General features: G+C 40.7%; 1 protein-coding gene and 1 non-coding gene across 2 annotated transcripts in view; both read right to left on the bottom strand.

The window, feature by feature from the left end:
* The window catches only part of LOC145998696 (uncharacterized), a 149,989-nt gene that overhangs the window by 79,948 nt on the left and 53,956 nt on the right, over positions 1-16,085 (bottom strand). Inside the window, exon 2 of the mRNA XM_083135174.1 lies at positions 3,569-3,666. Within this exon, the coding sequence (XP_082991300.1) occupies positions 3,569-3,646 (78 nt within the window). The 5' untranslated portion in view covers positions 3,647-3,666. The remainder of the gene's footprint in view (positions 1-3,568; positions 3,667-16,085) is intronic.
* TRNAT-GGU (transfer RNA threonine (anticodon GGU)) lies at positions 4,463-4,534 on the bottom strand. The gene has a single exon. It is a non-coding gene; the product is annotated as a tRNA-Thr (tRNA).

The raw sequence follows: 16,085 nt of genomic DNA, 5'->3' as shown, positions 1-16,085 counted from the left end.
CATTCATAACTACCTAGCCATACCGTCTCCGAGGACCAGTGTGGTATTTAAGAAATCTCCAGTGGGGGGGGGGGGGGATTCTACTGACTGTCTAGGGACATAATAAAATAATGAGTATATGCCATATAACATTTCCCCCATGGATAAAATTTATCAAGCAGAGGGGGGGGGACACAAGTACCCAGAGGAGGGAAATCCCCCATCCCCCCTACAAATACCATTCTGCTGAGGACTAAAATCTTTTTACCTAGGTTAAAAGCTGAGGATGTAGAGGAGCACTAGATTGATTGATTGATTGAATTTGTTTTAAGTTCACTTTATGCACAGCAACGCTAATCGGGACTGGACCTACATTTTAAATGGCATCCGAACCACTATGTGCCTCCACCGGGTATCGAACCCGGGACCCCTTGATTACAAGGCGACGACGCTACCACTTACCACTAGACTCTGGATTTTCATGTAATATCAAAGTACATAAACATGTAACAATAATTTATAAAATATGTACCCCAATATCTTTATAAAAAGGATATGTAGCTAAATATGTAGTATCAACGAATATGTAATATTAATAGCAATCAAGAATCCAAGCAATTTCAAGAATTCTGCTAGATATTTATTTTATTTTAACATATTCAAAATAATTTTAAGGACGTAAGTTGTTCAAATTAAAATATGTATCAAATTTATAAACTAAAAAAAGCACAGCAACTGTACCTATATATTTAAGAAACTAATTTTGTCAATTATTCCTTACTTTTCTTTCACATCGCAAATTATTGCATAATATGTAAATGAGCTCTTTGTAACTTTCGGAACAAATTGTAAAAAAGCAGGTACAGAAAGAAGAATCGAATAAACATACGTAGCTACTTTTGTACTTTCTGTACGTACAAGGGAATATATTGTGTAACTCGCTACGTACTCCTGCCCACCGATGCCAAGTTTCTAGGTGCTTTGCCTAAACCTAAAATGAAATGAAATGAAAATATGCAAACAGAAGGGAAGAAGGGGAGACACTCGAGCATCTTTTGATAAATAAGAATTCCCGTAATTTTTTGGTGGGGGGGGGTGTCTTCACTGAAGGCAAAATAAAATCAGCCTGTCTTTCGACTTGGCAGCCAATTTCAGATGACCGTAAGCACTATGTACGTATCTCATTGGTTAGAAAATATGATATCACATGCGCTACAAAGTTTCTTCGTCATGTTTCCTAGATCGAAAATATAGGAAAAAGGATCAATATAGGGAAAAATTACCGAAATATGTTGTTTTATGTAAAGTAAATTAGCAAATATGTAAAATATGTAATATCGTGGCAAATATGTAAAAATATGTAACGAAACTTATGCAAAATCTTGTCAGTTATATAATTCGTTAACACTTTCCTGTTCAAGGCAAGTATCTAGAAAGGAATGGAATATGTAATTACATCCAAAAGACACAAGGGCAAACACAGGACAACACAACCGCACAAAGGATTATCCTGACCGTGGTCCAGGCGCCAGAGCCTCGTTGGTCTGCAAGGAGCAGTTACTGGGGCGTACTACGTGGAAGTGAGGTTGACTTTTGTGTGCCTTACAAAAAGGCCACCCCTTACACCCCAGTGTAATCGTGGATATGCCATAGATGCGACAATTTGTTTTATCATGTGCTTCATCAGATGATCATTCAAAGACATCGTTATGATTAACCTAGAGCATTATTTTTTTAACATTCGTGAGTCCACGGCCCGGTGAATTCGTTTTTTTTTTAAGTAGATGCCCTGATTCCAATAATTTACTCATTAATAGCTTTCTAATAAAAAATGCACGTTAATTAATATGTACTCTTGAAGTTTAATATTAATAAATAAATTATGATATAATCATAGAGAGTATTAGTTCGATTATGTCTTGGCTTGTTGACAAATATAAAACTTGGTTTGACAACGACTGACTCTAATGGAATCTTTTAGTTTTCTCTGGCCAATATCATTAAACTAGCTGATTGTCCGGCGTTGCCCGGGTATTTATTTATGCCAATCTTGTATTAGACAGGAAAATAATGAATTCTAACTATAGTGTAACTAATTTTAAATGTAATCGTGAATGTCACCAATTAGCTTAGCGACTCCGAAAACTATGGATTCGACACTAATCTAGGTCATTTGTGGCATTTTATTTTTCACCCCCTCTCACACCCCTTGCCGATAGGTGATGAACTTGGAGTTGAACCGCATTGGGAGTGTCACGAAATCTATGGATTCCATTCGCAACACAGCCTGAATGTTAGACAACCCGAGAAACACTATCGTTGTGCGGATTGCATAGAGTCACGGATGTCTCTTTGTGCGGAATTTAATATCGGTGGTTCTCGCTTATTTTTACAGGTCACCCCTTCCCACCCCAGCCCCAGGGGTGCCAGGTGTGTCTTACCCCCCCCCCCCCCACAGTATTTATTTTCAGATTGCAAGTGATACGTGTACCAACTTTGGTTGTAATTGCTACAGGCGTTCTGGAGTTATTGTTGAACAAACACACACATATACACACATACAACCATTTTTATATATAGAGAGAAGATGAATTAAGTATGCTGATTTTGATTGCCATGTTCCACTTAGGACACTGAAAAGTTGCAGTTTATCAAAATATTTCCACTTAAAATATACTTGTTAATGAGAATTGCTGGGCAAACTAAACTGACCAGGTGTCCGTCCGTGAATTTCAAATTTGGAGCGGGAAGCAATCCCCCCGGTTAGATCGTTTGATCGCTCACCGCCACTGTCGCCAAAGGATTTCGTGTTATCGTAGTGGAAACCCGAACGAGAGGCTATCTTTCCAGGTAGTTGCCAGCTCGGGCTGCAAGTCGCTTCTCCCTTCCTGCCCTAACTCGAGTACGGATCCACGGTTGTTATTGGAATTTCGAGGCTGCACAGCCGACAGACCCTCTGAGCGGCTTTGAATCCTCACCAGCACTGGCGAGAAAGGATATCCTCTTATCCGACCGAAAGGCCTGATTGCCAGAGCGGGCTGCAAGTCGTAAACTTCAGGAGAACTTATCGCGGCCCGGTACAATTGAAGCCAGGGTCCAGCGGTTCAGGAACACCGAACTAAAGCTCTCGCCACGAAAAGAGTCCAGTCAAGGCCAAAGCTTTCCCTTGCCTTCTCCACACCCCTGACCCTCCAGGGTTGCCACACTTCTCCTAAGCTGCTCAGTCGACACTTCGCGCGTTCTACGAGTACGCATGCGGCTTATTTCGTCAGTTGAAATTCTTGCTTATTGGCAACACTGTAGGTGGGTGGAGTGACCTTGACTGCACTGTTTTCGTGATGTGAGCTCTAGAGAAAAATAAAACACACTATATTTCAGCGAGGCTACTAGAGCAGCGCCATAACTCCTCAACGGGTATTGTATGATTGCATAACGTCATTACTTCTGCAAACAGGATAATAGCTGCCTTCCAAAACAATGCATCCAATCCATTGGCTTTGCAGCTATTAAGGATACTTAACTATAATGAAAGAGAAGTCAACAGCAATTACTTGTTGGTGTTCCGTGTTTGCAGAGAAATCGCACTGACCTTGTGTTCCCTGTGGCCTGCCACACACGAGACGGCTGCGATGGTGAGGGAACTCCACAGGACCGAAAGAGCCATCATCTCCTCTGGTTGATTTCCAGCTGGAAGAAGAAGATGCAGGTGTCCAGTTAGGTCATTCACGAATTAACTTTCTGTTCATATTTTACAGCTAGAAACCTAAGTCTACATTATTAACTCATAATATGCTTATACATGAAATATATTGTGATCAAAATCAGGGAAAGACAACACTAAAAATAATTCAGGCGCCAGCCATTGTACTTCCTCTCTCTTTGATAATGTCTTTGTCCATACTTTCTACCCCAATTTGTCCCATTCTCTCTTTCCTCGTTCTTTATCTATCTTTCTCTCCTGTGTCTCAATTCTGTATTTACATGCCTTCCTCTCATTCTCTCTCTTCTCTGTATATGTCTTTCTTTCTCTCACGTCAGAGGTCCCGGGTTCGAATCCCGGCCTGGGCATGGATGTTTATGAATTGTGAGTGTCCATTCATCAATTTCATCATGTCATCACTCATCCCCATCTTCGCAAATTAGCCAAAAGTGGCACAAAAAGTGAAGTAAAATAAAGCAAATCAATCATTCTTTCTCTCTCCCCCCTCTGTCTCACTTCTTCATTTTTTATCTCTTTCGTGCTTCTCTATCCTTTTCCTCATTTTCTCTCTTCTTTAAAACATTTCTCCAACAGATCTCGAGAAAACGAAGGAACATTAGTGCGAACTTTTAAATGTAGAAGAATGGAAAAGTGATGGCGAAACATCGACGCACTGTGATCGTGTGCTGTGCACGTGGTATGAAAATAATACGAAACAGTCGCCGCTGAGGAAAGTGTTAGCTACGGAACTAGTGTAACGAAGAAATTTTCAGCGAAAAATGCAGGCTCGACCAGGACTTGAACCCGGGTCTCTGGCATACCGTGCCATTGCTCTAACCACTGAGCTACCGAGCCGGCATGGCCTCGCCCGAATTTTCGCTGAACATTTCTATGTGTACATCTCCTGTGTGTGCCTAATCTTCAAGAACTAGTGTAAGTTTTCGACAGCAAAGGGGCGAGCTACTGCATCCTCACAATGTGTGAAAGGTCCCTCGAGTTCCAGGATAAAATCAATGATACTTTCTCCTGCATTTCCTTTAATTATCGTAGTGATTGCTAAAGAAGTGGAAAGGTGACACAAAGAAAACAAACTGCAATAAAGCATAATACAAATTTCTTGGCAAAGGAAATGTAATTATTCAATTCTTACGCGACATTAAATATTCTACATTCCCGCATAAGACCCAAGAAACGCAAACTTAAGAATCTTTTAGTGGCCAAACTGAAAAGTATAAAAATTTCACACCGAAGCAAAACAATACTTGTCGCTCGCATGCTTGTGTGGCCTCTCAAGCGGTCATGCTGCTACGGTATGAAACGTTGCTCTTGATTGGTTCGTACCCAAGCGATATGTGTCGCTTGACGCGCCGGTCTTAAATCTCCCGTAAGCCAGTCTCACACGGCAGTTAGATACGTCCTCACTTCGCCATCGACTTCTAGCTTCGTTACTTAACGATCGTGTGAGAGCTTTCTCTTATTCAGTTCCCGACAGAATTAGAAACCGTCTCTAAATCCATCGTTAATACCATAGAACTACCAATCAGAATTGAGCACACTGGCCAGCTGAAGTAGGAATTAGAAGAAGAAGAAAGACAATAGATGTTCGACTGTTTACTCAAGGCAGCTTAAAGAAGAAGAAAATCGACCAATACAGCTATATAAAAGATTGGGGCAAATATTATATTTGTTGAATGATGAGGTTGAGTGAAGAGTCTATTAATTATTATTGTTTTAAATAAATAGTTCGTATGTCTAGATTTGCTACTGTGATACTGTTATTTTACTTTCACAACCGACGCGAGCTCTCTGGTTTGTTGGCTGTAACAAATAGACTGTGCTGTGTGTAGCACCGCAATAAATTAATCTGCTAGTGTTGTAATGATATATACTTTATGAATTGAGGGGTCTAGTGAGAGAGGGAGCTATGCCACTTTGACAAGAAATGGAAATAAATTGAGTTTTCTAAAACATTGCGTTGAGTCATAATTTGTGTAACAAAGGGTAATTTTTTTCTGAACATATTGTTAGGTAAATTATTCAAAAGGAAAAATATGAATTTCAATATAAATACCATTTATTATGAACATGTATGGTATATTGTTGTAGTATACCCATGCGGAAAAATCAATCTAGCACATCAAATACTTTGAACAAGGCTTAAATACTTTTGCCTGAGTGTAAATCATGTTCACAGGGTTACATATGATCTACATAAAGACAGCTTCATACGTCTTCTGGAGGATCTTCACTGTCCATTGTTACTGTGGATTTTAGTTTTTGGTAAACACCATGAAAAACTGGAGGAATATAAGGCATTATTGCCATGAGATCTTTTAACTTCAGGGCTGATATTTAATCTAGCACCGGTTACTGCAACACAACCTCTGCCACTCCTATTGCAGACATCATCAGTAAGTGGCATAGCTCCTTCTCTCACTCAGAATGCTGATGAGGACTTATTCAAGAACTCAGAAAATCTGCTGCAGAACAAGCGGGAGCTATGCCACATGGTTGTAGTTCACATGATAGATGACAGATGGTAGGAGAAGACTGAAAATGGCAAAAAATAAAATTTTCAAAATTTGTGGCATAGCTCCCTCTCTCACTAGACCCTTTCAATTGTAATTAGTTCTTCATGGACTTCAAAGTAAATTAATTTAGGAGCAAGGAAGTGTCAATGAAATAGAAATATAATATGGTAACTTAATGTAAACACCACAATTTTCGCACTTTGAATGTTGTGAAGTTTATGTAATTTAATTGGCTAGTTCGTATTGGGGGATATATTTCAAAACCGTACGAGAAGGGTTTCATTAGAATATACAACTTCCATCGTAATATACGGGTAATGCAACTTATGCTACTGTGTCCGTAAAGTGGTATTACAACTTGAAATAACATATGTTATGCATTCACATTCACTGCCACGGGTTACATGTGCTACATTTTTCAACAGTGCTAATGTTATTCTCTTATTCTTTTATAAGAAAACATTATTTTCCCAAATCTTTAACAGTTATTAGCATCTAAACTTGCGAAGTAGTATACCGTGTTTGTGCAGTCGCCATTTTTAAAGATGTGATTTTAAGGATTGTGTGAGACCCCTTTTGCTGCCTTGGCGAACTGAAGACGTAAAAAATCTTATGGTAGTTTCGAGTTGGAGGTGGGTAGGGAAGTGGGGACCTACTTAACCAGCGTGGGTGTGAGACTGGCCTTAGGAAGCTTTCAGACCAATGCGCCACGCGACATAGTGCTTTCAGACCAAAGAGACACGGCTCCTTCAGTCTAAAGCAAAAACATTTACCAAGCATGTGAGAACAACACGCCGAGGCGACACAACGCACGGTATTGAGAAAATAGCCAGTTCTAGTGACAAGAGGTACGTGCAGCTTGTCCTATGTTTCAGTTCGAAACATTGCATTCATTACTGACGACAGATATCGCTTGTCGCTTCGGTCTGAAATCTCCCTGAAGGTTTGCTTCCAAGCTACACGAGTCGCTTCACGATTTTGCTAATCGAATGAAAGGTTGTGCCGCTTTTTATGACGTTGCGCTGTGAAATGTTGTTTTTGATTGGCTTGTTCCTAAGCGACATGTCTCCATTGGCGCTTGTCGCTTCGGTCAGATAGCTGTTCCACAAGCCTGTGCTTCTCCTGTTTTGCCCAGTCGCTTTTTCGACTAGTCTCGAACAACAGTCGAGCGTATCTGGATTGGCGTTCTTCAGGGAGAAAATGTTGGCCCCGCTCTCTCTCGCGGGTGTAGTCACGGAGGGGAATGCCCGAAAACCTGTTGGATCGGTCTACGTGAAGTCGTGGGTGTGCACCCCAAACGGCCAGGAATTAATGGGCCTGAAGAATTCCAGTTGGGCGTAGAAGGTGTTCTCTTCCCACGCGCTTTTGTGATCCACAAAACGTAAACGCGGACGAGAGCCATTCAGCACTGGCAGTCACGTGCTGGGCATTCGGCCATTCAACCTACACCGGCCATTCATGGAGCCCGAAAGCTGGTTCCTACGTCACCCACCTTGATGCTGCGAGTGGTTCCACCATCTCAGCCCGAGAGAGAAAATCATTCATGGTGCCCACGGACGTACACACAGGTGTTCAACCGGAGATGAAAAAGTAGATCAGTGGTCTTCCGCATCCCCCAGCACCCCTAGATGATGTATCCTGGTGCCGCCACTGTTTATATATATATATATATATATAGAGAGAGAGAGAGAGAGAGAGAGAGAGAGAGAGAGAGAGCGCTTGTGGTGATTGTTACTGTGGACGAAGTACAAATATGTGGACTTACGGGAAATATTTTGTGCCCCTAGTAAGTAAATGTAGACGGGAACACGTCACAGGCAGCGCTCAGATGAGCGCAAGATCGATGCGCAGCAAAATTTCGTTCAAATAAAACATAAAATATAACTGACACGTCACTCTGAAGAAGCTGTATATCTTTTTAAAATTAATTTCAATGTTTTATTACAATCTTTCTCGCTGAAAGTTTTTACGTAATCAAATAGAACGCGAGGTAGCCAGCGACGATATTTTACATTGCATAGCCCGAAATTGTTTGCCAATTTTGGAACATTTTACTTTCTTACTTCAAACGCTTATACATTTTGTGTATAAAATATATACTGTAGGCATTTATGAACCTTAAGAATGTTTCACTATTTTTTCCTACCCTCTTGTGTCGTTGCTTTCATTATTTCTTATAGTTTGAAGTAAAGAAAAGAATTTTCCTTATGAATTTCATGGAAACATGTTTTCATTTTTTTACTGAATGACCAAGAAAGTATTTCAGTTTAAAAAATAGCTCGTAATGTTGTTTACGTTAAGTACTATTTGCTATTTCTTTTTCCGGAATTGTTATTGAAAGTTGAAATTGTTGCTTATTGGCAACACTGTAGATGGCTGGCGTGACCTTGACTGGACTAGTTTAATGGTTTTACCTTTATAGACGGGTTAATATGTATAACGTTCAGACCTAAAACAAATTCCAACAAAAGGTCTGTAAACTGTTTTTGTTCCTACTTGGTGTACTGATCAACAGAAAAAAAAGTCTACCAAAATCTGGCAACCGGAAGTGGGCTATTTTCAAGATGGCCGCCCGTAACCTTGAAAATCGGAGAAAGTCCTATAACTTGCTTATTTTTAAGCGTAGAACTATTGATTTTTCATCCTTTTTACGGATTTTATGGTCAAGGAATTGCAGATTGGTTTAGTAGTACAGATGTACCACCACTATCGATCTAAATTTCTCTCGGATACCCTTAGTAAGATGGTGTATAGATCTTCGTATAGTGAAGTGCTCCGATTTGAGAGACACCACATTTCTTTTTTGAGGGTGAGGAGCTATAAGACTCTTCTTGGTTGTTTGTTGGTCACAATGTAGATCACAATGCTATGACAATAGACGGTAAAGGAACATTTCATGAGATGGGCATGATTGCTGCATTGACACCAGGAAAAAATGAACTTATTTGTGAATAGGAAAGAAATGTCGGAGCTCCATGTAACAAAGACGTCAAATATTGATATAGTATAGTACAGTTTTGCCGAAAATACATTACGAGAAGTAAACTTTACAGATCTTGAATGTCATCATGATTTTCACATTACAGCTGATATTGATATTTTGTGGGAGGTTTCATTTCGTTTCAAGCAGCCTGCACAAAATTGGCAGGGAATGATGCACGTAATTCACAAGGGCTGGCCAGTTCTCCATCGTATTTTTGCCCATGATCCATATGTAGCCCGGTGACAAAACTTGCATTCAATCAACATTAGAATTTATCAACAAATTAGCCAGCAAACACCATGTCCTTCCTATAATAACTTTCGATCAACCCCTTTACTGGAAAGCTAGTGAAATCATCAAGGCTGCACCACAGGATTCCCACTTGAAGAAAATGGTACTTATGCTTGGCAGTTTCCACACGTTTATGAATTTGCTTGTAGCAATAGGTAAACAAATGGATGGGACAGGTCTGAAAAGCATTTTAGAAGTGGTGTATGGTGAAAATGCTGTAGTGCATATGATAAGTGGTAAAGCAGTTGCAGGAGCTTTCAGAGGCCATCTTCTAGTGGATACTTGTCTTCAACTACTTGTGCAATATATTTTAGACGACAATCCTGAATTCACTTCGCTAATAGAAGACTGATTGATTGACTGACTTATTGACACGGTCGTGCCAGGTTCAACCATAGGATACTAATAGTCATAAGGATATATTTATCTCAATACAAATTGAGAATGAGCAACATGAGACTGTATATTGGTATACGCGTGATACCTCCCAGGGCACGGGAAAACATTAAGATTTGCAGTAAATAGACACAAAAACACAGGACTTACGTTTTAACATATAAATTCAGAATCTATTTATCTTGATGATGCAATTCAAAAAGAACCAAAGTTATACATCATAACGACACTCACAAAAAAAATCACAGTAAGATGGGGATGAGTGATTAAATAATGAAATTGATGAATGGACATTCACAAACAACCCAGCCCGAGCGGGATTCGAACCCGGGACCCTTGTCGCTAATAGAAGAAACTGAGAATATGTATTTGTGTCTCTTAAGGGGTGAAACCACTCTTGAAACTGTTGTCAGCTCTAGTGCAGAAAGTAAAATCAGTGAGGTACTTCACAAGAAGAAAACTGAAGTTGGTGCTCAGTCTAAAACAAGTAAGTTGTGGCTAGCATATCAAGAAATGATAAGTATTGCACGAGCGCTGATGAAAGCAGATCGTACTGGGTCATGGATCAATCATTTGCATACGATTTACAATGCATTGCCGATATTTGCAGCAGCAGGACACTAAAACTATCTGAAGTCAGTATATTAAGAATTAAAAATTAAGGGGGCATTTGCGGGTTCAAACCTAGCTTTACGTTAATTAAAGGCATGTATGTTCGTTCATGTAATGAGAAATTAAATGTACCAACACAATTTGAAATAGATATGATTAGAATTATACATTTTGTGAACGGTCCATGAGTTCGGACGATGGGTAAGGACGATCAAGTTCCTTATACATCGGTCTTCATTTACGAGCCAAAATTATCGCTACAAGTAGGAATCAGAAATCGGAAGTCAGAAATCAAAACACTGAACACGGAAACATGTTATGACATAATTTAATACATTACTGTTGAAATACTTACAACGTCGCTCGCCTACACAAGCACCATTAAGAACAACACACTATCGCAGACCCGCGATGCACCGGGTCAAAACAAGTTAGCAGCGCAGACCGCTGATGTCCGCTGATGTTCGGCGTTGCACGTAAACACTATATTCGAGCACCATTGCCTAACCAGCTAAAGTTTAAGTTTGCAATCTCAAAGCTAGGTCTAGAGAAGAGAAAACAATTTCTCTCTAACCTACAAAGGTGCTGAAATGAGAGTCTCGATCTCAAAGTTTTAACTGTGCATCTCACAACTCAAATTATATTGCTCACAACCCGGACACGTCGTTAAAGTTATGACTTCCGTGTCTGTCAAGCTTCACTGGGGCGAAGAGATACGAAGAGAAATGTTCTGGCAGGGTTGTAGTTCAAGAGTCTGTGCTATTTACTCTTGTCACTGAGTTAGACTGGCGGGCGTTGATCGTGGAAGTTATGCGTCTCGTCGAGATTGCAATGTGTAGAGCAATTGTCTCGATTCTGAGCCTGGCCACCTGCAAACTCTGGTGAGAACAGAGGGTCTTTGTTTCCGACGAGGGGGAAAGTCTTCCTTGGGGTTTTTAATTTTAAAATGTCCGAAGTTCCGCACGACTAGCTCCATCTGGGCTTGGATTTATGTTGACATGAGCCGAATTCGGGACAGATATGGATGGATAGGAGAGTTTATAGCGGGACACACTGGTTCCTTCATCTTGAAGTAGGGGCGGTGATATATGCGGGGGTTCATGGGAAAGAACGCTGGTTTCTTGAGTCAGCTGTCTTTTCTCAGAGAGCAGAAAAATGAAATCTTGGGGGGGGGACGCGTGGAAAGACCGATGTTAGATGTTAATGGTAGTTGGTACATCGGTTATATCAGCATATCTGCACTTTCAGGAAATGAGTGAATTGCAGAACAATAACCCTGAAATCTATAGGATGTTTCACAATGGGTTGCATGTCATACGTTGAACAAATCAGTTTTGGGCTGGTCTAGGTTGCGATCTCGTGATTGAACAAACACTTATAAGGTCACTTAAAACCTCAGGCGGTTTAACTCGTGGAAGGAAGATTACGGAAGATCAGCGAGCGTTGTGGGCTATGTCAGCCCCCATAATGTCTGATTACAATATTGCCATGCAGGACTTTAATGGACTTGCTTACACCACAAGTGAGCAACACAAAGATTGCAGTGCCTCAAGAATTGAAAGAGATACTCTAGACATTTCAAAAATATATGCAAAGGTATCACCATGTTCACCTTTCTCGGCTGATCCCTCATTGAGAAATATCATCAGTGCTATTGTGGCGAAGGAAGACGTCAATGTGTATAAGTACGAGTCAGTGGGAAGGAGCGTTGTGCACAGTATGGTTGGACAAGATGTATTTTCCTTCACTTTTAAGAGGATCGACAAAGTAAAGACCCTGAGTAGTTCATCTGCAGTCACAGTCGCGCAGGGCAAAAGCATTGATCCTGGCTTTCTCTTCCAACGATTTCTTGTAGTCTCTAAGACAGGTCAACTAGATCTAGAGGAGGTGATGAAGTATGAGCTTACTGCATACCCAACATCACTGTTTGAGGACGTGCACATTCTGAGAAAGGCAGATAAACCACAATTAGCCCATGCCATTGATGAGCATTGTAACAATCAAACCTCAATTGATGCTGTTCTGTGTACGGAAAGATACGTTATTGACAGAGGCTACTTGATCGCAAGCTGAAATGGAAAAAGGGAGATACCTATCGTAAAATAGCCAGAGAATATGCAGACTTTACAATTCAGCACTATGGGATTGCAACTGTTGTGTTTGATGGGTATATCACAGGTCCTTCAATAAAGGATAATACACAGAAGAGAAGGCAACGAAACATCCATCATCCAATAGTTCATTTCACCGGTGATACTGAATTCGAAGGGAAGCAGGAAGAATTCCTTTCAGTGGGACGTAATAAACAACAACTAATCACATTAATCAGTGAGGAAATGGTTATGAGAGGCTGTAAGGTTTTACAAGCGGAAGGTGACTCTGACGTGGATATTACAAAGGCCGCAGTTAACAGTGCGAAGGAACGTTCCACCACGCTCATTGGGAATGATACTGACCTGTTAATTCTTCTCCTATATTACGCTGAAGCTAATGGCAAACCACTGTATTCTCGATCGGATAATCAGTCAAGAGACACTCCAAAAGTGTAGCACATCAATAACTTGAAGTTTATTCTTGGCAGTGAGTTGTGTGCACAGTTGTTATTCATGCATTCACAGGATGTGATTCCACCTCCTGTAATTATGGTGTTGGTAAAAATCGGTATTAGAAAAACTTTTAAAAGGTGATCGTGTCCTTCATTCCTGTGCGACTGCATATACTTCACCAGGTCAGAACCCTGCTGATATTGTAAGTCTTGGCAGTCAAGCGATGCTTGTTATTTTTGGTAGCAACAGTACAAGTTCTTTGGAAGCCATAGGCGGAGTTCTGGAGGGTTAAAAGAGACTAAAAATATAACATATGATTAAGTTCAGTTACTACATTTTTGTTATGAAGCCATACCGCAAATCGTGACGTTCTAAAAAGCCTGAAGCCAAAGGCCTGCTTTCAGCTATAAAATCGTTGGATTTCATTGTATCTTTATCAGTTTTTTATGAATATCTCCCCCCCCCCTCATAAATGTTTTATCCCAGTCCCTTCAGAAAGCTGATACCTCAATAGCTCAAAGTTCCAGTGTAGGCCACGGAGTGATTAAGGAGCTTGAGTCCCAGCAAACTAAAACACTTGGGACAGAAAATGGAATGGAATAAAGGGTCTAAACATTTTTGAAGGTGGAGGTCAGATGAAAGAAGGCACAAATCTAGATTGGCCTAGACTGATATCAAACAAATCAGGCACGTATCCAGAAATTTCTTTCGGGGGGGGGGCTAAACAATTTTATTAAAGAGGTATAGATATAATCTCGCAAGGTTTAAGGTCGATGGTGGCGATCCAGTTCCAAAACGGGGGGGGGGGGGGCAACAAAAGTTTACTTTCTCTTGGTAGACAAAGGTTAGCATTAAAAAGCCATACTGCGGGGCCAAAAATGGGGAGCAACTGTCTGCTAAATCTGCCACTGTTTAGGCTACTGTTTTTCTTATTTTTTCAGAACATGATATCGGGACATTTTTTATCACTCGACTCCTCTGTTCCAATGTAGGAACGTTGTGTTTGTGCCGAAACGATCTCAGTATATGCATGGGTGTCCGTTTCACGAAGCTGTTATGCAATGGACAATCCATTCGAATGTGTTCTCCCAGGTTTGGATATGATCCTTTATGGTGTTGTCGCCTGCCTTCGAAACGTAATCTTAACACAATCCTAATTTTCCATCCTTGTGACTTGGATCTTCAAGATTTAGGAAGAATTCAGACCGAAGGCACACACACGTCGTTTGCAATGACCCAATCAACAGAAACTTTTTCACACCGTAGCGGCTTGTAGCTTCGGTGTAAAACTTCCCTCGGTAGGTCAATCTCATTGTCACCTTGAAACGGCAGCTCGTGTTGACCACGGAAGAAAAATATATCTTCAACCGGTGGGAATGTCCCTTAGTTTTGTTCTATCCCCTTTTTCTGTGCTTGTTAATTAAACAGGCGGGGTGTAAGGGGTGCTCCTTCCATGTAGTGCACCCAATAGTCAACCTCACTTCCACGTAGTACACCCTGGACTGCAAACTAACGAGGCTCTGGCGACTGGCACCAAGGCCAGTATAATTTTGTTTGTGTTGTCCTGTGTTTTGTCCTTATTTGTGCTGAGTGCTCCTTTACAGCCTCAGCTTTTAACGAATATTTTATGATTTTAATTCTGCAACGTTAGAGTTGTTATGTGTAACGATAAGGGGCTGGACCCCGTATAATGTGACGGGTGCAAAATAGCCTTAGTGCTGACGCACCCAAATTTTTATTTCAAAATATGTTAAAAAAAATTAAACAGGCAACATCTTACGGTTGGGCATACACAAGAGATGTGCTATGCAGAAATTTCAGCTGAAAATGCAGGCTTCACCAGGCATACTGTTACATTGCTCTACAGCGACAGCAAAAGATCAAGCGAAGCCAAGGGTGACTCGGTAGCTCACTTGGTAGAACAAAGAATGGCACGGTATATTCCAGAGACCCTGGTTTTGGGATCATGGTCGAGCTTGCTTTTTCCGCTAAAATTTCCACATGTGCAATTTCTTCTTGCTTTCTCTTCTCGACATTCATAAAATTTTCGGCCTTCATGGCTGCCCCTTTGTGGTAGTTAGTGTTTGAGTGTGTTTCCAAAACAGTTGACTTAAAAGTGCTTTTTAACCCACGAAACTCTCGGACTGCATACACGAAACTGGATCCGGTCACTAATAAATCGTCACTCAAAACTTAGATTTTCAGTCGATCTGTGCAGCGTATTCCATTTTTTAAAAAAAAGAAAAAATGATGCTCCAATGCCCATTACTGCTGAAATATTCACTTTACAGACCTTCGATCTCTTCGACTCAAGACCCGAAACTAGCACTACACTGAGGCTCCACTGTCGGCAATGTCTTCAGCTTTGGGCCCGAACTGGTACTAGTAGTAGACTTCAGCACTTTCCAGGAAAATTTGTCACTAGTCCTCCCCCCACCCCCCGAATCTCCACATCTTATAAACTGTCAATGGGCACTGACTGATCACTAATCGACTGTCACACTTACTCCTGAAGTCTTACTGAATGGTTCTGTTGTACAGACCAACCGTGAAATTGAATCCACGTATTTATATCCATATTATATTCTGGAATGTTCCGCACATAAAATGTTTTGTTAATACTGCCAGTAGTTCGACTCCACCTCCTAATCAAGAACGTTCCCTCTCGAGCTTTTCGGAGAATGAGTAATGCAACGAATCGCCCGACTCATGGCATTACCTTCAACAGTATTTTGTTGTGCAACTTCCAAATGCTGACAAATCTTTAAATAATGCTCACGTTCGTTGTGACAACACCGAAAGAGCAAGAAAAGTTTACATAAAATATCATCAATAACAGGGTTATCCCTCAGGGTTCTAGAAAATTCTCCGCCTTTCCTCGATAATTATATCCATCCTCAAATTATAATCAAAATATTTTATTACAAATACACAAGCCAAAAACCTCATTTTATCTAGTGTAAAACGAAATATTTCGGAGGGGGCTCGAGCCCCCTGAGCCCCCCTCTGGATACGTGCCTGAAACAAATTATATGTTTATCTGGTTT

Source organism: Lepisma saccharinum, chromosome 14 (assembly GCF_977018435.1).
Source record: "Lepisma saccharinum chromosome 14, izLepSacc3.1, whole genome shotgun sequence".
Taxonomy (NCBI): domain Eukaryota; kingdom Metazoa; phylum Arthropoda; class Insecta; order Zygentoma; family Lepismatidae; genus Lepisma; species Lepisma saccharinum.
The sequence above is the reverse complement of the archived record's forward strand: the minus strand, read 5'-3'. Positions and strand labels throughout refer to the sequence as shown.